Here is a 25,000-nt window from a genome sequence, read left to right as displayed (position 1 = left end):
AAATGATTATCGTGCTTAAATAGTGCCTCAAGGACAAAGGCACGATGCACGAAACGAGAATTAGAACGGTAATCGAGCCTTTATGCACCGTAATGTATCATGCATTGGCAATTTGGTGCATTAAAAGTTACGTTCCAACGCTAGAAATATGTTTTTAGTTATTGATCATGACAATGCTTCGATAGACTTACTTTTTATTAACAACGAAGTAAGATCAAAGCTGTATACAGAAAATATTTACTATCTTTAATGAACATTGATTACACAGCAACCGTGCAGAAAATCAAGTTTTTATAAACGAATTTAATGTTAAATGTAACAGTAAATGTAGCGTTAGACCATTTTTTCTTCTTTTTTTTTTTCTTACGAAACTGTAGTCACCAACATCGTATGCGCGGCCAAAACGATAAAATTAACAAAACAACAATCGAGAAAAGCGGGGATTTTTTTTCAGGGAGGATTTTCCTCAACTTCCATATGTTTTAGAGGATTCTAACAAAATAATAACAAGTCAGCGCCTTCAATACTCCTACTTTGGACTGTTTGGAGAGAGCGTGTGAGGGTGGCAAGGAGTCACACACACCCTCTCACAATGAGGCTTTATGAGACAGATCCTTCCGCAATAGCATTAAGAAGCTGATCAGCAAAACAAAGAAAATATTTATAACAAGTGCACTCTTGTCTAAGCGACGCAAGGAAGTTTGGAAGATGATCCATCGCATACTCCATTCTAGTCATCAACCACTAACTTTTCGTTCTGGCTGAACTGAACATGCACTTTGCTTCTAAAGCTGAACGCGAGGAATTGTAGGGCTCCATAGGCTTATTAATACGCCTGTGGAGGACCCTAATACTTCTTTGTATCTGAAGGGTGTCACCTAGATGAAAGTTCTGTGGTCTGACTGTATGCTCTTCTTGTCCAGATATCATTCCAACCAATTTCTTCAAGCTAGTTTCGGGTAATCTAGCATTTCTCTTTAATTAGCACACATCTTAAATATGTGCATTTCGAAGCTGAAATTTTCAATTCTCTGGAAGGTTGCATGCACCAATCACATTCTGAAGGTGGCTAAATCGCAAGCAAATGACGATTTTTGTTCCTTCTCCATTTTTTTCTGTGTTAAAAGTAGTTTATGAAACACTGTCTCTACGAGAAATGGTGGATTTTCTCACGGCAGCTGCTGCACTTCAGCCAAATTTAAAAGCATAACGGAATGGCCATTTCACCCGAAATACTTTGCTTGGAATAAACACTGAATCATCCGGGCTGCGAACAGAGGAGAGGTCACCATTGCGGTTTTGGCGGAAGTTTCTAAAGCTTTTGATACAATAGCGTATGAGTTAGCTCTGCGTAAGTTGCATAACCTAGAGTTTTCCAAGTCCTCTTTACATTGGATTGTTATATTTGACTGATCGAACGCATTACGTCCAAATCAACGATCGATCGCTTATCTGAACGCATAGATGTTCCTTTTGGGGTACATCAGGGATACAATCTGGGTCCTGTCATGTTAAACCTGTATAGCAAGGACTTGACTGAAGTACTCCCAGCTGAACTTAGGTTTCATCAATATGCAAAAGATACCACGATTTATGGTCACTGTAAACTTTTTGAACTTCAGAGTTGTCCGGCGGAGATGCAACTTGTGTTCGATATTAAGTTGTTTATCTGGTTATCGCAATGTAACTTGGCGCTCAACCCAAAGAAGACTAAAGTTATGCTCCTTTCTACCGTTCGGTTTTCAAAAACGCATTGACTAGACGAACGCTGAATCAATCTCTCCTCAAAAGGAAAGGATCCAGCGGAAGTTTTAAACTTTTGGCTTACTTCGTACGAAAGTGCACGAAAACCTCAACTGGACAACCGAGATAGACTCCATGATTTTAAGTTGTTACAGAACATTGCCTGCACTGAAAAGGTGAATTATGTAGCCCCGTATAACACGCCAATCCTTACCATTATTTTTCCTTTCAGAGGTGTTTTTTTTTTCCGACCAATGTTTTAGCTATGGTGATTAGTGTGTTTTCCTGTCTTTTTCTCATTTTTTGGTGTGGTATCTAATTCATTTTTTTAAATCGCTTTTCACTATTTTCTTTTTATTTACTGTTTTTTAGCAAATTTTATTAATGCACACTCAGTATCCGTTACTTGCCCTTCAAGTATGCCGATATTCACGCCCTCCTTTGTTCTTTACACCTTCGACTAGTTTGTTTTTAGCTATGCAGTCCCACCAATTTGCATGTAGTGACATTAGTTGTTTTGTGCGTTCAAACCAATATTGCTTAGTGTGAAGAGCTCAAGTGATTTCCACAAAATGAGGAATACCTTTCTCTGGTCTCTTAAACGTAAAGCCGAGGTTGTATTTTTACAAGAGACGGACTCGATCACCGCGACAGGTAACCAATGGAGACATGAATAGGGTGCGGAGATGATAAATTATCACGAGGTGTTGCAATTTTGTTTAAAAATGGGTAGTGATTGTATGTGCCATTGATGAAAAGACCCCAGGGGCGATACATTACGCTTGCATCCTAGGAAGAAAACAACAACAACAACAACTATGTGCAGATTAATGCTTATGCGCCGAACAAAGAGTATGACGTGTGAATTTTTTCAGTCTATTTTCAATTTTGCAAAATGAAAATCTGGCCTCTGTTGGCAACATCATACTAGAAAAGGATATATAATATATAGATTTAGCCAGGACTGAGAGCGTAGCTCCAGTTAATAAATGTATGAATCAAACAACAGAAACTTGTAAATTATCCACAAATCAGTTAACTGGGGAGATCCATATGACTTTAAAGGGTGGGGCTGGGTGATTTTAGAGAACAAAATAATTTGGAAACAGCGCAAGTATGAAACAAGACCTAAAATCGTTCTTCGAGTTAATAGTCTTATATGTACACCGAAACCAAAGCAGTCACCTTTGATCACAGTAGATTAGGCGTGGAAAACAATCCCTTCCAAGCAAAATAACATATTTGCCCACCTACACCACCTTTATCTTATAAGAGTAATTGAACAGTCCCGAAATATAATTTTATGCCATAAAGGCTGTTAATAAGGCACGATACTCCTTGGTGGTGGCGAATTTATACGTTCTAACTTATCGGTTTTATCTCTCTGTCTAATGGAAAGGCCAGAATGAAATATCAGGCCGGATTTTTTTTGTGTGGCTCGCTACGAGTTTATGCACTTATCAGCGAAAATGCCGAAACGGACGGCGGATGCGGACGGCAGATGGCAGACGGCAGAAAATAATAACAAATAAATAAATGCATAAGATAAATAATATATAGATTTAGCCAGGGCTAAAAGCGAAGCTCTTGTTAATAAAACTTGTAAACAAAAAAAATTAAATCGTCTAATGCTAAACGGGGAGGCCAATAGAAATGGCATCAATAGATCTAATTAGCAAAAAAACAAATTGCACGTGCAGCACACTTTTTTTTCTAATTAGCAAAAAAACAAAATTTGCACGTGCAGCACGCTTTTCGTCCTTCTTTGCCGTTGTTTTGCACAACTACAACGCTGTTTTGTAGGACTAAACGTCAAACTTCCTAGTTGCACATTATTTTTATGGAGGAATTCTTACCCAATATTTTGTCTCCTGTGTTGATGTTCGCTTTTATTTTTCACTGCCGCTCAGTTTCACCTTCCTGGCCACGAGCATTTCTCATTGTCTCACAGCCGCTTTGAATTTTCATGTTTTTCTTCCTACAAAATTCTTCTCTTTTGTTCTCCGAAACTAGCTCTAGCTCAGTTTCTCTGTTATCCACGTGAGTGTAAACATCAAAAATAACGTTGAAAAAGACACGACTTTGTTGTTGTTTTTTCTTTCTAAAAGTCCGGGCGGCCATGCGATTTCTTTCCAAATAAAACCTTGTGTTGCATTTGGGTTGCCAATTATTTTACATTGGTATGTCTGTGGTGCGGACGGACGGTCGGGCGGGCGGTCGGTGTACGGTCACGTGATGACCAAATTTTCTCGGATGGGTAGTTTACTACATTTTTTTACCCATGGTGCTCCGCTGCGCGCTTCGCGCGCGAGAGCTCCGCTATAAAATAAATGAAATAAAAAAATGAAATAAAATAAATTCTGGTTTCAAGCAGTCCATCGTCCCTAACAAAATGACATGGACTCGTAGTGATTCTACTTTTTCCATGAAGAATCCCGGCGATATTGCTAACTTGCTCAAAGACTACTTCTACTCGGTCGCCAAACCTCCGTGTACCAGCTCCAACTGCGTCGCTAACCTGCAACCCCCGACTTGCTGTGATTTCAAGAACAATACTCTTAGGACAATAAGTGTTATCTCTCTGTCGCCGTCTGAAGTCCACGATGTACCACTATCGCTGGATCCTAACAAAGCAACAGGCCCTGACAAGATTCCTGCCAAGCTGCTGAAGGTTTGCGCGCCGCAAATTTTCCTCTCCTTGTGTGCCCTCTTCAACAAGTGGTTGCAATTGGGAAAAATGTCATCCTCTTGGAAAGAATCTAACATCGTCCCAATATTAAAAGGCGGTACTGCTAAGGAGGTATCGAACTATATACCCATCTCTCTTTTGCCTCTTGTCTCAAAAGTTCTCAAACGTTGCGTGTACAACAGAGTTATCGTCCGCATCTCTCCTCAGCTTCAAAAGTTGCATTTCGGGTTTTTAAAGGGCAAATCCACCACGGCCCAGTTACTTCAAGTCCTTTACAACAGAAGCGAAAAGCTTGATAAGCGAGTAAAGGTTGATGCTATCTATCTTGACTTCGCTAAAGCCTTCGACAGGGTTAACCACGAACTGCTGCTCAAAATGATCCAGCGATTCGGCATCTGCGGTACCATCCTGTCTTGATTCGAAGACTATCTCACTGACCGTGTCCAAAGGGTCACCGTTCTTGGGGTCACTTCTAAATCTCTCCCTGTGTTGTCAGGCTTGCCTCAAGGATCAATACTTGGACCACGCATGTTCCTCATATGTGTAGATGTTCTTTCTGACGTGGCGACCTCAACATCTGTTGCTCCCTTCGCCGACGACACGAAGTGCCACCAGTCAATCAAAAGGATGGAGGATGGTGCCTGCCTACAGCGCGACCTCGACCAGATTAACCAATGGTGTGATCTCTGGCAAATGGATCTTAATCAATCCAAGCGCGGGCTACTTTTTATTACCTTATCAATTATCCGATGTCCAAGTTAAGACAATGGAAGCTCAGGAGGACCTTGTGGTTTTAGTTACAAGACATATGAAATGGAACTCCCAAGTGCAGGCAGCTTGTTCGAAGGCCAATAGGATGCTTGGCTTTATCCGGAGGTCAGCTTTCGACACTCATGAGCAGCGAGTTTGCAAGTTACTTTATACGTCACTAGTTCGCAGCAAGCTCGCATACTGCTCGCAGGTGTTGGCTCCTCAAGCTGTCAATCTTATCCTTGACATCGAAAGAATTCAAAGGCGTGCTACAAAATTCACTTTGTCTTTGCCGTATCGGTCTGAAGTTAGGTATAAGCAGAGGCTTTTGAAAACTATGCTGCTACCACTAAGTTACTGGCACGAAATTTTAGATATGGTGTACGTTTTTAAATGTTTAGTTAGTCTATCGGATCCTTTTATTTCAGTAATGAATTCTACTAGACTCAGGCGCACTGTCTCCTCTAAAGATACGCTGCTGAATACTGTTAGATCCAACACCGGCACCTTACTGTAGAGCCCCAAGAATCTGGAATACTTTACCAGCCCACCTCTAGAACATTGACTGTTCAGTAGCGCACTTTAAGAAAGAACTAAGTATGTTTATGATGTCGACACCCCCCAGACCTATAAGAGTGTGTGTATTAAGTGCCACACTAGTCGGCCATTGAACAGCTTCCTCGATCGTATGTGTTATTTATTTTTTTATCGATGTTTACCCCAATTCTGTTTTCCATTGCCGGTTTTTGTTGTTTCTACTGTATTGTCATTTTTGTTAGTATTAAAATTACTATCTGGTCCTCGTAGTGGAGCTTGCTCTGTGAGTGATCCAGGAGTCTTGGCGACGTTCATAAATCAATCAATCAATCAATCAATCAATCAATCAATTGAAATTAACAATTAAAATATTAAAATATTAAAAATATAAATATCAGAGAGGGCAGTTATGTGGCTCGCTCGGATGTCAGTTCCAACTCTTGGCCGGGGAGGAAGATTTGCAGTTTCTGTCCTCTCTTTTGCGTAAGGTCCTTGGCATATTTGTCTTATACATTTACTTATTTATTTATTTATTTACTTATTTATCATTTTTCGCCGTCCCCCGTCCGTTTCCTCATTTTACAGAGTCCCTTTTGTTTCCTGCAGCTTTCATTGTCAAACAATTGCTGAAGTTCCGGTTACTTGTAGGATTTAAGGGTGGTGGACGGGTGTAGCCTTTTTTTATGATGTTTTTGTAAGATGGCGCCCTGTTTTAAATCAGGTGTTACGTTAAAGGGGTTAAGGGGAGTGGAGAATACTGCCTCTGCTGTCGCAGATTTGTGTGTGTGTGTGTGATGTTAAGTCAGGAACAGTGCTGTTTATCTCTTCCGGTCGTGTTCTGTATTTTATTGTTCTTTGAAAGCAAGGTATCTGATTTGTAACTGGAAGTATCGTTTAGCTTCTTGATCACGGCGACTTGCACTTCTGTGTATGCAGGTTGCCATGCATGGTGAAAAACACCAGACGGTCCTCTCTGGGGGAAGGTAACTGGCCTTGAACCCAGGATGTATTTCCAGACCTAGTAATTCAAGCAACCATGCACGCGAAAGGATGCTCCAAGCGAAACAGCTGACACTTTTGTAAAGTCACTGGAACTGTTTGAAATGGAGTGAGACCACGTGCCTTTGCATATTATCTTTTCTACTGGATTTGTCGAAAAAGGAACAGGACTAACTTATGTCAACTCGTCAGAAATATAATGTAGACTGCGAAAAAGGTCGAATGTTGCCCATTTACATAGGTTTGGCAAGCCATAAAATGTAATAGACCTTTTTTGACATATAAAAATTCATACTTGGGGGATTAAAACAAAAGAAATGTATTATTCATTATTGAGCCTCAAGATGATTTCTTTTGTTTTATTCCCTCAAGCATCGCAGCCAAGTACAAATTTTTATAATATCGGAATTGGTCTATTTATTCCTTCCTCCTTCTCAATTATATTGTCCCTCCTTCTCCTCGTCATTTTTGTTGTTTTCCCTTCCCCTCTTCCACCTCAGTTTTATTGTTTTCCTTCTCCTTCTCCTCCTCCTCCTCCTCATTTCTATTTTGTCCCTCCAAGTTACTACCAATTAGTTCATTTTGTAGCATTGTCTCATGTAGTGAAGAACAATCCTGGTTTTCTTCAACAATTAGCTGTCTGTCCAGCTCAAGATCCAACGATACAAATGGCAGCGAGAACGTCAAAAAAAAAACCAACAACAACAACAACAGGTTTAATGAGGAAAACAACAAATTTGCACGTGCAGCACACTTTTTTTGTACATTTCTTTGCCGTCTTTGCACGACCAAAACGTCAAAATGCCTAATTTCGTGTTTTAAGGACAACGTAAACAAGCAGCGACAAAATTTTATTTCTTTTTCTAAACTTAGATATGGTCCCTTGGGATTTAACTTCAGGAGGGTTCATCTATATTTGAGAAAGTAAATGGGTAGGAATAATCGCGATAAAAACTGCAAAAAACGCAAATTCACTTTTTAGGCGACGTTCTCGTTGCCGTCGCTTCGTTGGATCTTAAAGTCCCTAGTCTCTCTTTCGGTTCTCTTACGGACCGCCACTCCACAACATGCATTACTGCAAGTCTTATACAATGTACGTTAGGACGACATTCTCATCCCCGAATAAAATAAGCAGAAATTGTTGTCATGTGAAGATGCTCTACTAAAGCTAGCAGAAACAGTTGTTCATTAAAAACCAAAGAACCGAACCTTGTAGAAGAAGATGATGGTTTTATTCAATACCTATTCGTCAGGATACAAAGCTATATGTTACTAATTCGAGGTCCGCTTTCCATCGGTACAGATCGAGATTTGGTTGATGAGAGTGAAAATGAAGAGAGCGGAAGTTCTCATGATGAAAGGGAAGATGAAGAACCAAGGATTAAAGATGATTTGAGTAACGTGTCCCAAGCGGTGCCTAAAGAGCGTGTTTCTGGTTTGTTGCATAGCATTGTCATTTCCAGAGATATTCTATTCTGGACTCTCCGAGGACAGCTACTTCGAAATAAAAGCATAATTCTCGTGACAAACATCGCCGAGCTAGTTGGGTATGTACTACTACCACATAACGATGACGTGAGCAAACTTGGTTCGTTAAATACATTCCTAGATGGACGTGCGGAGTTAGGAGTCGATAAGGGCTTAATCAAAAGCAACAAGGTGCTAAGTGATTTGGTAAAGAAAAAGACCACCAAAATGGAGAGAATACTTCCGTGAACGAAAGAAGAATAGACAGTTCATAGAGATAGCTTATGCGAATGGCAGTGAAGCAGAAGGCATCCAAGAGAGCGACAACGGCACTGAAAACGACAGTTAGGAAACAGAAAGCAATAACCCTGAAAAGTCGATCCCTTCCACTCTGAAATTCTCTGTGAATATTGTGAGCATTCTAATGTGTATGGGACATTTATCATGAAATGTGTTAAATGCTTTTGGCACGATTCACACAAGGTTTGTCCTACATGTGATCACCAGATCCACGAGGAGAGAAATTACATGAAAGACGGCTGTCTTCGGTGTCACGATCGGGGAGCAATAACACACAAATACGCGAAGACATTGGAAACCACTTTTTATTCCCGTTCTGAAGAGGGGAGCGAAAAGGAGGATTGTTTTTTTTTTTATTGTTGTAATGTAGTGAAGATTAGAATAAAGAATTTTCATGTCGGACTAATTTTTGTGTGAGTTGAGTTTCATAGAATTAATTTGGTTGTACCCTCATGACTATGCTCAATTTGCGCGCCAAGAATCAGTGAGCCGGAACTTTAACAATTGTTAGATAATGAAAAGAGCAGGAAGTAAAACGTTTAAAATTACGTTACGACTCAGTGATTTTAGGTGGCTTCATACCCATATAACGGCTGAACACCACCTGATGTTCGAGAAACAACATTTTCCCGCATTTTAAGAAGGTTATTAATTATGTATTTCAACCTACTGAAAACATTCTTTTTAACAAGTACTTGTGTAAACATGATTTTTTTTGTTTTATTTTGTCTCCGCCCACTTACGGTGTCTTTTCAATAGGCCATTTGCATGATGACATCATCTTACTACTACGACCAGAATCCTTCAGGGGTTTGCTTTCTTGTGCAAATTAGACCTTTTGTTATTTAAACCTCGCTGGGATTACCAAATTTGAATATGAAAGGAAAAACGAAAAGGAATCTGGTCGTAGTAGTAAAATGACGCCATCGTGCAAATGGCCTATTTAATCCAACAACAGTTTGCGGCGTATTTTATTCATGAGCCATTTATTATTTTTTTGCTGCCCATTTTTGCTTTCCTCGAAAACTGCTAATTCTGACCATATACTACTTCTACATCTAATGATTTGACCGATTTTGTTGAGTTGTTAATCCCTGCTTTTCGAAGAGATCATGATGCTATCACTTTTGAACTTGGACAGTTAGAGAACGAACTGAAAGGCCAGGGAATTGGAAAATGAACTGATCACTGTTGGATAGAATAAACCAGGATGATTCTCTTTTGGAAAGCGAAAAGTCAGAAAAAATTAACTAATTATTGAATGATATGGGATTGGATTAAATATAACATAAGAGCTCGTGCTATTCAATAATCTAAAAGAGAGGCAAAAGAAAGGAAAAAGAAAAAAAAGAACTTGAATCCCTAAAGAATTAACCCTCAGATGTACAAGCAAATTCATACCCCCACCGTGGTACAAGGGGGAGAAGAGGTGGGGGGGGGGGGGGGTGAATGGAACCCCACCCCGGATTTTTGATATGTTGCAGTATTTTGAAACGATTTTACCTTTAGTGGAAAGCCTTTGATCTTCTTACCAAGATGAGGTATATTTTATGGGTGGTGGCGCTGCTGGAGGCCCGTGACGTCACCAAGAATGGTCGCCATCTTGGCAGCCATCTTGGATTTTACCAAGAATTGGAAATCAGGTTAAAACCGTGAAAAATGGTAATTTTTTGTGCTTTACATGAAAAATAACACATAAATAAACACTTTGCATGATTTTAGCCACAAGATTTACTTTTCTTTTTGAAAGAAGTTGAAAAAACACTTATTTTCACTCCAAATTGGCTTGACCACCTGCTACTTATAACGTCATATCTCGTAACCATAACAACTGACCACCACTAAACTCATCTCAAAATCCGTGCAAGTGATGAACGAATAGCTACTGAAAAAGTCAGGTGCTGATGTTTTATCCTCTGGGTAAAAACTCAGAAAAACCTTATGGGGGGTTGGCATCTACCCCTCCCTTGTACGTCCGAAGGTTAGCAAAACAAAGACTAAACAAACCGCCGCCCGATTAACTAAGTTGGATAAGCTCTGGTTTGTCGAGCGGGACGCTGTTTGTTCAAGCCCCGGCCGGACCAACACTCAGGGTCTCTAACGAACTGAGGAGAACGTGCTGCCTTTATAAAGACATCTGCAAACGGTCAGACTTTCTAGTCTTCTCGGATAAGGACTATATATACATATATACATTCTGTGGGATGTTAACTCCATTCACACCGGGCCTTATTTTTTATTTTTTCCTTTTTTGTTTGTTTGTTTGTTTGTTTTTTTGCTTCCTGCCACCAGGGAGGCCTCGGAGGCCTCCCCTCTAGAATTTCAAAACCGCTCATTCTACGGCCACTAAAACTACACACAATAATATATTATTTCCAACTTGGCATAACTTGATTGACGCAATGACGTAATCTGACGTCATTGTGACATCATATTGCAAAATACATTGGTAGAATCCAAATTTCCATCAAGGGAAACAAAAAACGAAGAATTCTTAAATAGTAAGATCTCTGATAAAATCAAGGAAGTTTGCTAACACATAAATTATCTCTAACAATAGAACTGATGTCATAATGACGCCATTTATTACTAACGAAGGAACTGGAAGAATCCGCCATTTGAATTATTTAAATATATTCCATTTTTCCATTTTATTCGGATAAATCGAGGTATCTTTAAACACACTTTGTCACTTTCCATGGCGTATTGCGGACGATTAAGAATTTTCGTGGTCCACGAATTGACTTTATAATAATAACAATAGTAAAGTTTTCATGGGCGCATTCAAAAAATCTCAATGCGCTTACATGTCATTAATAACAAATAAAAATGATTATGATAATAACAGTCGATTATAAAATCGAAAAATAATTGCATAAACTGATATAAAATAAATTTAAATAAAAAAAAACCTATGTAATGTTTTTTATAACTCAAAACAAGATTTCCTAAATAGGAATGTTTTCAGAGCAGATTTAAAGGAGGAATGGGAATCTGCATTTTTATTTCAATAGCGATATCTGAATTGCCTATTGCTTGTAGAATCATTTCTTTCAAATCTTCAATTCATATTTAATGCATTGTATCTTGAATTTAATTTTGCAATGTTATGAATACACTTGCACGTTTTTTTTTTTTTTTCACTGCCCGGAAAGCCGTTGTTGTTACATTCAAAATCGAGGGAATGGATCGAGGTAGTTTCAGCAGTTTTGCAAATGATATAGGTGTGGTTCAGAAATTCGGTCTTTTGTGTACATGAAATATGTTTATTAAACCGCTTAAAAGTTGTCCTGTGTTTGACGAGTTACTTCAGAATCGTCGTTTTGTTGCTCGTTGACTGTGAGTCGAGATTCCTCATTGATACATGACCGATTGACCAGATCGCAGAACTGTTATTTTCTGCACGCTAAATGACAGACAGAGTGTAAAACATAGAACGCTCTTCTCTCGCTAAAAGCTTCGTTTGTCGCTGTAAAAAGAAAACAAAACTTAATATAATAAAACTTTCGGTAATGGTTAAAGACGGTTTTCTAAGTCTCTAGAGACTGATATTTTTTTGTTATTGTAGCACAGAAATTGACAGCAAGAGCGCCGATGCAAATTACCTTCAACCAACCGAAAATTCCTTGCAGTATTTATGTTCATCCCTTCCTCAAACCTTTGAAGAAAGCACAAAACTTTTCCCTGCATCTCCACGCTAATGGATTTTTGATTTTTTTTTTTTTCGAAGGGGAAGGAGAAAATGTCCTCGACTACAACACTGACTGCTACGCGAGATGCAGTTTGAGCGTCCCCAGACAAAGTAATTGGATTTTAAAATCCTTGAATATTCCAACAGGGTCGCTTTCCTGGGGCTAAAAAACGCTAACTAACGAAATTTCAAACACGGCGTCCATGTTTTCCTCAAAATGAGATGCTATAATTTCTCGTCCCAGTTCGTCCGTTGAAATCAAAATAAACAACGGTCTTTCACAGAAACCTTAGTCTGAGTATAAAAGGGAGCTTTGGAGGGAAAAAAATAAACAAAATATGAAATTCTATGAGAAGTGAACACTGCTGAAAATCTAACTGAGCTTCTGCCATTTGATCACATTAACTCACGTTTTTCCTCAAACTAGTCACTAAAAAAATTCATTAACAGTTACAATAACTTTGGTGAAATAACGTTAAATTGAGTGTAATATAATAATTCAATCAGCAAAACATGGCTAAGGTAAGATCAATGTGGACGAACACGTCACGACGAATTTAAAATGTTTCCAGCTAAATGTTGATACATGTCGCTAACTTTGGTGGTCCTAACTCTAACGGTTATGAAGTTATTCAACTTTCTAGCGTGGGTGGGAGGGGGGGAGGGCTTCAAATGTCCCTTCAGGTCTGAATAAGGTTAAGAACCCACACTGTTCGTCAAGCGGAGGGGATATAGCTCTCGGCTTGGTGGTCTATCTCTCGTGGGAGTTGGGACTGTTCCGGGGCCGCTGTAATTGACCTCAGGCTGTTGCGGTCACCCTAGACAGAATTCATTTTGGCGAATCTGATAAAATAAAACTTGAAAGTAATCCAGATTAATCCAGCCTTAAGCACCAAGAGGAAATGTACCAAACTGAAATGAGAATACTTTAAGCAGCACTTCTAGCCCATTTACTTCGGGAAAAAAAGCATTAACGACATTAACGCTGTAAAGCAACAACAAAATCAAAGCTCTGTCCCAGCCACAACTGCAGTACTCTCTCCAACAAACACAGCTGTTTGGCACAAATATGCAACTCTTTAACTCGTTTGGTGCGGATGTCGAGTATTCTAGACATGCGCTTTTGAGTTTCTCAGTACGAACGTCGAGTTTTTTAACGCTTACAACTTTGTGGCATTCATCGAGGGAGTCAACCTTTTTATGGCCAGACAGTCGCATTATCTGTTAACTTGGGACAACCGCTTCGCATGAATCCTTGAGCATGTTTTTTTCGAGCGCTGTGATTCCTTAAATATTTCTGTTTGTTTAGGCAACTGAAGCTTTTTCTTCTGTCGCCTTTAACAGCTTTCTAAGGCTGTTAACAGTCTGTGTTAATTCCAAGTCTTTGTTTTGTTTTGTTTGTTTCTTTTCTTTTTACCAAATTTCTCCATTGCGATTCACAGTGGCTTGATGGAGAAACGGTGCATTTTTTTCGAGCATAGGCTATGGTCGGTGCTGCCGGCAAATTCGGTAGGTTTTTCGTACCACAAGGAAATATGTTCCGCTTTAAATCCTGGCGTGAGTGCATGCCAGCTGCTGCTTTATCTCGTCCTTTCGATATTACTTCCTCCATTTTCATGTAGGCCTTGCCACTGAACGTTGTTTTGTAAGTCACGTCGCCCCATATCAGATTATAGTGTTCTTAGCAACTTAAGGCCGAATTGAAGTGTATTATTCAACCAAAACAATAGCTTGTAAACTCTGAGGGCTATGATACCGTTAAATTCCATCGCACCAGAAAAATAAATATTAATATCTCTTGGCAACCTCTTGGTTGACTTTCTGAATATGAATGTCGGTGAAAATCTAGTCTTGACTCTATGAAGAGAGGCATTTAAATTCAAATAATTATTGAAATAAGGGGGTACTGAACCATGAGGGCATTCTCTAGTTGACAAGAAAATGTGAATTTTCGCCTATTAATCAAGAGCACCAGACCCAATGTAGCATTTGGTTCTTTAGTATAGAAACCAGAATTTAATTTGGAAAAGACTAACTTCTTCGCATTATGCTGTAAACTCTCGAGGGCATCAGATTTATAGTTTCTACACCTGTGCCAGGCCACATCACAGTATAGTAAGAAACGGGTAAAATCATTGTTTTCAAGGCGTCCAGCTGCACCCATTGGGATAAAGATTCTAAAACGCCAAAAAACAACTAATTTCATCGAAAGCCTGTTAACAACGTGCTGAAAAAAAAAAACTCAAGTGCCAGGATCCATCAGATGTGTCTTGTGGCTTATTTACTAATATATGGCTGAGTTTTCGTTCGATCAACCACGTCGCCAGGATCCATGCGCTGTGTCTTGTGGCTTAGAGGCTGTTTACATGAGAAAACTGGCACCGGCGCGAGTTTCATACCGGGATGACTTTTTGATTTCGTATCGCGTTTACATGATGACTAGATAGGTACACTTCATGTTGATAAAATAGACGTGTGATTCCAAATCGCAAACATCCAGTCTACCGGCAGACCGCTTTCACACCGAAACGTGTGGTCGTTTCGCGTTGACATGATACCGTTGCGAGATCTCGTACCGGAGTGAAATTCTCGCTCCGGGACAACAATTGGGGTGAACACACGCCGGGGTGACTCTCGCCGGCATGACATTTGGTGGTGGTATCATGTAAACAAATACAGAGCCATGAGAGGGAACGGGAGTGAACTGGCTTCGCGGCGAAAATTGCCCCGGTGTTCCCCTTATTTATTAATATAGGGCTGAGTTTTCGACCTCAAACTTACTGCTGAGGGAAAGAAACTGTTTCTGACATGACTCAAACAACAATAAACTAAAAATGTCACCGCTTACAAAATTTCGGCGGGAATAAGATGGCAGCGCACGATGGGAAAATTGGGTGTAATACCATCGAAAATACAGCGGCCTACCTGTATCCTGATTGGCTGTATTTTCTATGGCATGGTATAAATCGGGCTATTCTTAAAGTCTAATCTCTTTTAATATTTTCGGCTTGTTTCCCTCGAAGAAGTGATCGGTACTTTAGTATGTGTATAAACTCGTAACGTGCGTTTGCCAAAAGCAATGACCTTGAAAATTACCTTCTTGTTTTCCAGCCAAAAGTAAGGCACTGAGATGGCTCGCCTTTGTTGACCAGTCTTGTATGATGCGTAAAGCTCCCAGGCTAAGATTCCAAATGCCCACACATCACTAGCATGGGTGTAATGTCCATCTGATATTACCTCTGGTGCACTCCTAGAAACATTAATTTTGGTATCAAGTGGCAGATCAAGAAAATAATGTGTTCTATAATAATGTTACCATAAATATTAACAGCTTAAAAAAAAAATCATTCATGCCGCATTCCTTTTTATTTTTTCTAATATCCTAAACCAATCAAGGAATTATTAATGATGAGGTAAAAAACTGTAGCGCTTTATGCACCAAAATTCCTGGCTCATACCCATGTTAATATTCGCTAATGTAGCTTCTTTTAGTTAACATAATTTTTCGGTTCTGTTAGTTAAAATGGAGTCTCATTCCACTACGCGAGAGGTGTGCGGCAAGGCTGTATCTTAAGTCCACTGCTTTTTAATCTTTATATTAACGACCTACCTTTCGCATTTGAAAATACATTATCTAATCCTTTTGTCTTGCCAAACGGTGCAAACTAAATTGTGTATTATATGCAGACGATTTAATTATTTTATGACGATCCAAAACAGGACTACAAAATTGCCTCGATAAACTATGTTCATTCTGTAGTTCATGGATGATGAAAATCAATCCCAAGAAAACAAAAATTATAGTTTTTCATAAACGTGAGAGAAAAAATGCTGATTTTCACTGAGTAATTATTTCATTTGATATTTGTTGTTGTTGTTGTTTTGTTTTGTTTTTCTAGTTTCATGAAGTCGAGTGTAGTTTATGCGACTATGCACGTTTGTAAGATTTAAGACATTGATCTGACCTAGTATCAGGTTGAAGCCTACAGAACTTTAAAAAGCCTTCAGACATTTTCTGACCGCAAATAGAAAGAAAACGTTCCGAAGGATATCTAGCTATAACTTTGGCTGTAAAAGAAAAAGCTTTGAACGATTTTCTTGCCTCAAGTTCATCTGGAAAAATAGCAAACACTGAAATGCCGGAAAGTCTCTGTAAATGTTTCACCGAACATTTTTTTTATTGATTGTTAGTAGCGTCTTTTGCAATTTTTTAAAATCACTCCGCCGGTTGTATAGACCGACTGGCTGTATAGGTGATTTCGGAAATTTTTCAAAGTTTTCGCTGAAAGCCTATTACTGCTCTGCACACCACATAGGAGCAAATTGTTCTGACTGAACAATCCTGACAAAATGAAATTCTTTTCATGAAAAGGTTTTATAGTGTGGTCAATTCTGTAGTTTGTTTTGCAAAGGAAGCAAGTACTTCGATCGTCCTATTTATTGAATGAGTGTAATTAGTCTTGCAAAATTGTGAAAAACTACATTCTGTCCCACAAAAACACCGTCTTATAGTACTGTTTACCTCAGAGTTTATGCTTAAAAAGCATAAAAGGGTGCTTAACACACCGCCAGATTTGTTGGCAAGGTTTTGTAAACTTATCGAACAAAAAAAATCGGCTTGATTTTTTATTTTGGCCTCCCTTTTTGACAAAGAAATGCAACCTACAGATTACAACGTGTAAATTGGCTGCCAGCGAGGACTATCCTGCCTTATAACCGGCTTTTATAGTATAAAATTAAATTTCGGAGATGTCCAATTAACCTTATGAATTAAAGTTGGTGTAGATGGGAGAATGGGTTATTTTGCTTGGGAAGAATTTGTTTGCCAGGCCCACTGCTGTGATCAAGAACCATTATGGCTCTTGACTCATCGAAGATGATCCCTATTTTTTGGGTGCTCATCTAAGGCCATTAACCCGATGTAAGATTTGTTTCACTCTTGGACCGTTTGCAAATTATTTTTATTGGAAATTACTTAGCCTTTCCCTCAAATGTCACATGAATCTGCCCTAATGTGATTGATTGAAACAAAAATTTGTTAATTGGAGCTTCGCTTTTAACCCTGGCTAAATGTGTATATCACTGAACATCACTAAACATCCATATTATGGTTCATTGACAGCTGTGAAAATAGGCCATCTGCTGACCAGTATCACATGACCGTATCGCGGGCTCAGGTGGACTACTCCTCGAGGTCATGTATATTTTTGAAGGTATACGCTGACCAGTTGATAATTCAGTTGGTCGCAGGCTCAAGTCTTACTTACGTCCGCATAGACTCTTTAGGAAGAAAGTCCCAATGTAGGACATCGATATCAAGGTCAATTGACAGCTTTCAGACAGTGAATCCGCTGACGAGTATCACGTTTCCATTTCGCGGGCTCAAGTATACAACCCCATCAAGAACTCGTGTTGTTTGAAGATGTCCACTGACCGTTTTACAGTTACGGTTGTGTTTTGTTTGTAGTAGAAGTCACTTCTTTATAATGAGTGAATCTTACTATTTATATGTCAAACGACAGTTTCAAAACCTAAACACTGAAAATGTTTTCGTCTCTTCAGGCAAAAATGTACGTTTTAAGACTTTTTTGGCGCTGTAACCTTGACCGTGGCTTGACCGTGATCACCTTATGGTGACGCTTCACTGCCATCCATCAGACTGGTCAAAATTTTGACAGGTGAATTAATGCGTGAAAATGCACTCTTTACAAGAACTACAAGTTGACCGACAACTGAAGCTAAAATTCATTGAACAAAGGAGTTGAACCAATTTAACTATATTTTCCTTCTATTGTAGCTATAAACGGAATACAGGTGCCGTCAAGATTTTGCTGTTTTCAAAGCTGTTTTTTGTTTGTTTGATGTTTGGTTTAGAAATGTAATTATATCATCCGGCTTTGAGATCATTCGATCTAAAAAACCTACTCTTTTCTTAATAACTTGGAGGTTCCCTGAAGAATCAAGATCCTAATAGCACAGAAAACGCCTGCAAAGATTCTAACACCGAGTGTATCTTAGGTGAGCTTGAATAGTTATACTTTTTGTTTGGTTTGAATTTGGTTTTAAGTCGGGCTAAAGGCCAATTAACTACGGTGAGCAATGCACGTTTGTTGTAGTCTTTGCGTTATCCGGTTGAAAAGTACGTAAGCTTATAGCCATTTTACGAAACATTTTCAGGAACATTTTTGGCTCTACTTTGTTTCTTGAATAAATGGTATTATCTTTAAAAATTTTTACTTCAATTTTAATTCATTTCTTGTTTGTTAGAATTTTGACGTGCGGACGGCTTTTACACTTTTACACTTTTTACGTTTGTGAACTGATTCAAAATACAAAGCAAATCTCGTTCCACCGTAAACTGAGTTATGATGAGATGGTTTGTCATTCTATAGGATTCTAACTACTTAACCTGTGGACGAAGTCCTTTGGTGTTACCATCTAGATAACACCTCCTTGGCAGAACTTTTGAATAATGCTATTTATTTCTTAGGAATTTTTACATAAAAAGGATTCGCATTTGTCAGTGATTGTTTTTTACCCTAGCCACTACTTAATCAATGAATTCTTTTACTCCTAGACCGAGTTATCATCAAGTGATTTGTCACTCTAACTTTTAAATCTCTGAACAGAATCGTTTGTTGTTACTATTCAAATGTAACCCCCGTGGCAGAACTTTTGCAAAGTACTGTATTATATTTCTTACGTGCATTTTTACTTTGGCCATACACTCTTAGGAGTGAAAGGGTTAAAGGATGAAGCAGTTCGCTTAAAAGTGTTCAAAAACATCAATTTGTCCATCATATTTTATTATTACTATTTTATTTCGGAAGCCAAAAGGTGTACCTAATTTCCATTTAATTCGCAGCGCACTTTATAGCAAAACTAAAGCTTAATGCGTCCACAATAATTTTGTAATTTTATATATGCATTAGTATAATTTGTTTTCATTATAGTAATCTAAATTTAACTTGTTTTCTAATGGTCAGCGCCGCCTTTAGTTTGCCTAAATCTATATTTTATAATACTTGTCACCGCCTGCCAGGAAACAATTAATAAACCCTTTCTCCTCGCAGTATCTAGTTTCACAAGCCGTCGGTGTCGGGGGTCAATCTAGGCGACGCAGGTTTTGCTAAAATCGCTCTCACTTTAACTCTGTTTGCATTTGCGGAAACTATGAGCAAAATGGCGAGATTACGAAATATTCCTGGCAAGTCCTATTTTATTTGAACGGGAAAATGTCGGCAAGAAGAATCCGATTTAACCTGCATCGCGTTCGACCACTAAACAAGTGTGGGAAATTGTTCATGCAGAAAATCCCAGCCGGGCTATGGTCCCCGGTAAGTTAAGCTTTATAAGCCGAGCAATTGCTAGCAAGTCTTCACAGTGTTATTTCAGTTAATTGTTGATGAAAATTATGGAGGGAAAATATCCACCGAAATATATATGTTCTTTTTTTTCGCACTTGTTTCCCTTATGATGTATTTGACAAAATAATAACGTGTATATTACTTAAAGATTCTGTTCCAATTGCTCGATATTTCATATATTTTACACTTACATATGCCGCCATCGTTTGCCAGCCTTGCTCATTCGACGCTTTTTCCTATTTTGCTTTTCTATTTTGATCACCGACTCATAAAATCGCTTTATTTCTGGCGAGAAATACGCGCCGCGGGTGTTTGTTTGGGGCCCTGATCAATGACATATCAGTAATCAAGAACAAAGGAAGAAACATCAGACAGGTAAGAATACTTAATTATGTCATTGGCATTTGATGTTAAACCTGAATTGTTGGTTTTCACATGACGTCACTAAAATTCAAACTACAAAACTGTCGATCCTACTGGGATTTTACTATAATGATGTATTAGAGCAGCTGAAAACTAATTTTCATACAAATTTTCGCTTCAAAAGGGTTCTTGGTTTTGTGATAGAGTACGCTTGAATTCTTAAGCTTCTGCGTGACGTGGCATTTACATGACGGCTGAGAGAGCTGTCATGTAGGTTAAAAAAGTGACTTTTTTGGGAAATTTTGCTATCTAAACAGTTCATGGATTAGAAGCAGTATTACTTTAATGTTTATGAGTTCCTCGAGGAATAAATTCACGCTTTTGTACCAAAATTCGGGGCCCAGCCAGGTGGGCACCAGCATGGCGTCTCCATACAAATCTCTATAAATCTGGGTAAAACATTTCTTCGGATATCTCGTATACGGAATACTCCTCTGACCTGAATCTTGGCGAGGAAATTGGTATATTTACAGTGTACCTCCTTTCATTTCCCAGATTCCGGACTATATCTATTGAACGGTTTTGATGTTTATTTTGATCTATTCTGAATGGCGTGACGCTGAAAGCCAGCAATTATTATTTTCTTAAATCGTTCTGAATATCTACTTCTCAAACTCATTAATAATTCATAAAGAAAATTCAAAGGAAATTAATGTTTAATGAGTGTTTGGATATCAGATGAAAAACTGCTCATTTTTGCATCCTTAATTTCTCCTTCAAAAATGATTTTGTTTGAGAAGAAATATCAAACATTCGACACAGTGTTTCATCACCAGATGAAACACCTCGAAGTTCGTCAAAAATACTCCGCTGCGCGTCGTATTTTCAACTCTCTTCTCGGTGTGTCATCTGGTGATGAAACACTGCATCTCATGTTTGATATATTACTTCAACACTCGTTAACTCATTTGCTTTACCAAGATAGTCAGCTCTCTTCTCCAAAAAATAAATAAATAAATAAATAATAGTAATTCGCAGAAGCTCGATGCATGATATTAACCTGTAGTATCCTGTATAGTGTATACCTGAAGATTACAGTTAACATTCAAAAATGCTCTAATTAATCCTGTGGCGTATCCTGGGTAGTGTAAACCTGAAAACTACAGTTAACATGCAAAAATGCTCTGATCAGTCCTGTAGCATATCATGGGTAGTGTATTGAGTGTTTTCACTGACGTGGCCAGCATCTATGTAAATTTATTGGAACAAAAGAGAGCGTTTGCATAAGAAAAGAGTTCAACTCCCAGCGGATTGGTTTGGGACACCAACATGGCCACCGTTTCGTTGTTTTGGGACACTAATATGGCCTCCGTGACGTCATGTGAAAACACGATATACATGAAAACTACAGTTAACACGCAAAAATACTCTAATCAGTCCTGTAGCGTATCATCGGTAGTGTAAACTTGAAAATTACAGTTTACGTGCAAAAATGCTCTAATCCGTCTTGTAGCGTATCACGGGTACTGTATACCCGAAAACTAGAGTTAACATGCAAAATACTCTAATCAGTCCTGTAGCGTATCATGGGTAGTGTATACCTGAAAACTACAGTTAACGTGCAAAAATACTCTAATCAATCCTGTAGAGTATCATGGGTAGAGTATACCTGAAAAGTACAGTTAACTTGCAAAAATACTCTAATCAATCCTGTTGCGTATCCTGGGTAGTTTATACCTGAAAAATACAGTTAACTAAATGCTGCATTTAACCTTTATCCCTATGACTTATGAAACCTCCTAACGGCTGAACTTGGAAGTGGCAAAATTTTTAAACAGATAATAATCTTATACTACTCTTACTCTTTTTTAACATTCATGGTGTTCACAGTTTTCTGATAGTTTCTTGGTATTCTACAGCACCTGGTCTACATCGATTTTAACACAAGCGTTGACACCCAAAAGCGAAGATTTAAAAGAGCTGTTTAAAAGAACAGCTATTGTACCATCGCCGCCCGAATTTGCCGAGACGGAGCTGGTAAACTTCGGTTTAAAGCAAAGTATACTCATTAGCTCTCCTGACCAAAACAGTATTTGTAGAATTTCAAAGTTAAAAAACATCGCAAATAAATGTTCTAAAAACGGCTTAAGGGTAGTTTAGTCCCACATTTTCTATTAAATTTTGTGTTAGTGATCCTGGAGCCTCTTGAATTTGGCGATTTTATTTGCGATGGTGACATATGGTCACGTATATATCTTTTGCTTGATAGCGGAGCTCCACACGCGCGAGGTGGAGTAGAAGTTATTCGCTGACAAGTTACTAGTTTTCAAATGATCGCAGGCTCAAGTTTATTTATTTTATTAATTCATATGAAATATCTTGACCCCGCAGTATTAAGATTTTGATTTCAAAATGACCTCAGACGCATAAACTCAGGCAGTTATTTAAAAATACAGGCGGGGAAGACCTTTTCTTGCGATGGTCACACGTTGGTCACGCTCTACGTCCAATTTTTATGCTCTGACTGGTCAAAATTTGACAAGTGAGTGCATGCGGAAAATATATGCAGCATCTTGAAACTTTTTTACTTTAACAGCTGAAGCTGACAGAGTTTTGTGTCTACTTGTGATGTTTTAAACTGTCTTTTCCCTCTGGATGTACAAAATGAAATACAGCTGCTATCTGTTACTGTATTCATTGCTGGTTTGTTTATTCGGTTATGGTTGCGAAATGCGTCGCTTGTCAAAGTCGGAAATCCGATTTCGGATGGCACCGTTTTCGTTTTTCGCCTTGCTTGATGCGTAAGAGGGTTTAAGCGATTCTGGCCTTACTTGATAGTCTTCAGGAACTACATCTCGAATGAAAAGCCTTAGCATTCTTTCTAAGCCTGATTAATTATTGTTTTTTTCTTATAATATATAATATAAATATATATAAATATATATATATATATATATATATATATATATATATATATATATATATATATATAATATATATATATTTATATATATATATATATATATATATATATATATATTTATATATATATATATATATTATATATTATAAGAAAAAAACAATAATTAATCAGGCTTAGAAAGAATGCTAAGGCTTTTCATTCGAGATATATATAGACCAGTAGGTGAACTACTCAAATCCTGAGTACATGGGTGTTTAATACAAGCCTGTTTCGTAGGCCACCGAAAAGGTGACCCACTCTTCAGTTAAACTCCATTATTATTCATTCAAAATATTTTCCCAATTCTGATTGGCTAAAAGCACACGTTTAATTCACCATAACCAGTTACGGATGACCAAATTTGGAAGAATTTTGTGTTTAACGAGGAAATGACGTCAAAAATGCAGCGTTTTCGCAGGTTAAGGCATCGTTAACCGAGAGGACCTGGGGACGAGGTTTAGTTGTTTTCGTTGTGAACTTGAAAAATGGCGGACATTTCACTCGTTTCAAGAGTAAGAACTAGGCGAAAAAAAAGCTAAAAACATGGCAAGAACAGCAAGAACACAACTCGAAGGGCGACATCTGCTATTTGCAGAATATTTGCGGAGCTGGACAAACCTAAACGTGCACTATCGAAGATGAACTTAACATCGATGGATCGATGGAGGTAAGCATGTTTTAGCCATGTTTTTAAACTAGGAATTATTTTGAATGAATAATAAAACAATTATTGAATTCGGCTTTCGTATCATATGAAGAATTATGGAGATCTCGGAGGGTGTTATCCGCCTCGGCCTACGGCCTCGACGGATAACACCCTCCTCGATCTCCATAATTCTTCATAAGATACTCAGCCTCATTCATTCATTGTTAATTATAACACTGAGGCGTCTACATCAAGAAAAGTGATCGCGTGATAAAAACGGTTACATATAACGTTTGAAATTTAAATTTTAGAATGAAAAGCGCGCGCTCGCTCTCAATCGCCTACAACTCTTATACGAAACCTAAGTCGCACGAAAGCTCGCGCTACAATCTCTGGCTTTCACATGTTCGATTGTACCTTAGAATGAACTTGCGTCGATGTTTGCATGTAGAGACAAGTTCGTTGCGCTTGTTCAGTGTTGCCATGTGAGGCCTACAGATTAAAAAGAACTTCTCTGTTGTACATAGATTGCAACGTTTTGTAAGGCTGGTGTAAGATTTTGCTTTGGCGAGTATTTTCCACGTGATATTGAATTCCTTATTTGCCTCCTTTAGCTGCCACAGGTGCTTGCTCAGCTCAGTCTCATTCCTTCTCTTTTCATGTCTAAATGACATCAGGTGGTTTCTGTATCTTGCCTTGAACTGAGTAGCTGTGAGACCGATGTATGTCTCCTTTTCGTCTCCGGTTGTGACTGTGGCTTGGTACACTACTTCGCTCACCAGGCATTCTCCGTTTAGCGGGCAGTCTTCTTTTTTCCTACAGCTACACGTGTTCTCGTTCTCGCGATTGAGAGTGAGCGCGCGCTTTTCATTCTAAAATTTAAATTTCAAACGTTATATGCAACCGTTTTTATCACGCGATCACTTTTCTTGATGTAGACCCTGACGCTTCAGTGTTATAATTAACAGTTAATGAATGAGGCTGAGTATCTTATGAAGAATTATGGAGATCGAGGAGGGTATTATCCGTCGAGGCCGTAGGCCGAGGCGGATAACACCCTCCGAGATCTCCATAATTTTTCATATGATACGAAAGCCGAATTCAATAACTGTTTTATTATTCATTCAAAATAATTCCTAGTTTAAAAACATAGCTAAAACATTCTTACCTCTATCGATCCATCGATGTTCAGTTCATCTTCGATAGTGTACGTTTAGGTGTGTCCAGCTCCACAAATATTCTCCAAATAGCAGATGTCGCCCTTCGAGTTGTGTTCTTGCTGTTCTTGCCATGTTTTTAGCTATTTTTTCGCCTAGTTATTACTCTTGAAACGAGTGAAATGTCCGCCATTTTTTCAAATTCAAAACCAAAACAACTCAGCCTCGTCCCCAGGTCTTCTCGGTTAACGGTGCCTTAACCTACGAAAACGCTGCATTTTTGACGTCATTTTCTCGTTAAAGTCAAATTTCTTCCAAATTTGGTCATC

General features: G+C 38.5%; 1 protein-coding gene across 1 annotated transcript in view; it reads right to left on the bottom strand.

The window, feature by feature from the left end:
• Positions 1 to 25,000, bottom strand: part of LOC140930904 (uncharacterized) — a 142,224-nt gene that overhangs the window by 5,956 nt on the left and 111,268 nt on the right. Inside the window, exon 24 of the mRNA XM_073380624.1 lies at positions 15,273 to 15,426. Within this exon, the coding sequence (XP_073236725.1) occupies positions 15,273 to 15,426 (154 nt within the window). The remainder of the gene's footprint in view (positions 1 to 15,272; positions 15,427 to 25,000) is intronic.

The sequence above is a fragment of the Porites lutea genome, chromosome 3, assembly GCF_958299795.1.
Source record: "Porites lutea chromosome 3, jaPorLute2.1, whole genome shotgun sequence".
In the NCBI taxonomy this organism is placed as follows: domain Eukaryota; kingdom Metazoa; phylum Cnidaria; class Anthozoa; order Scleractinia; family Poritidae; genus Porites; species Porites lutea.
Note: the sequence above shows the minus strand (reverse complement) of the source record. Positions and strands in the feature narration are given on the sequence as shown.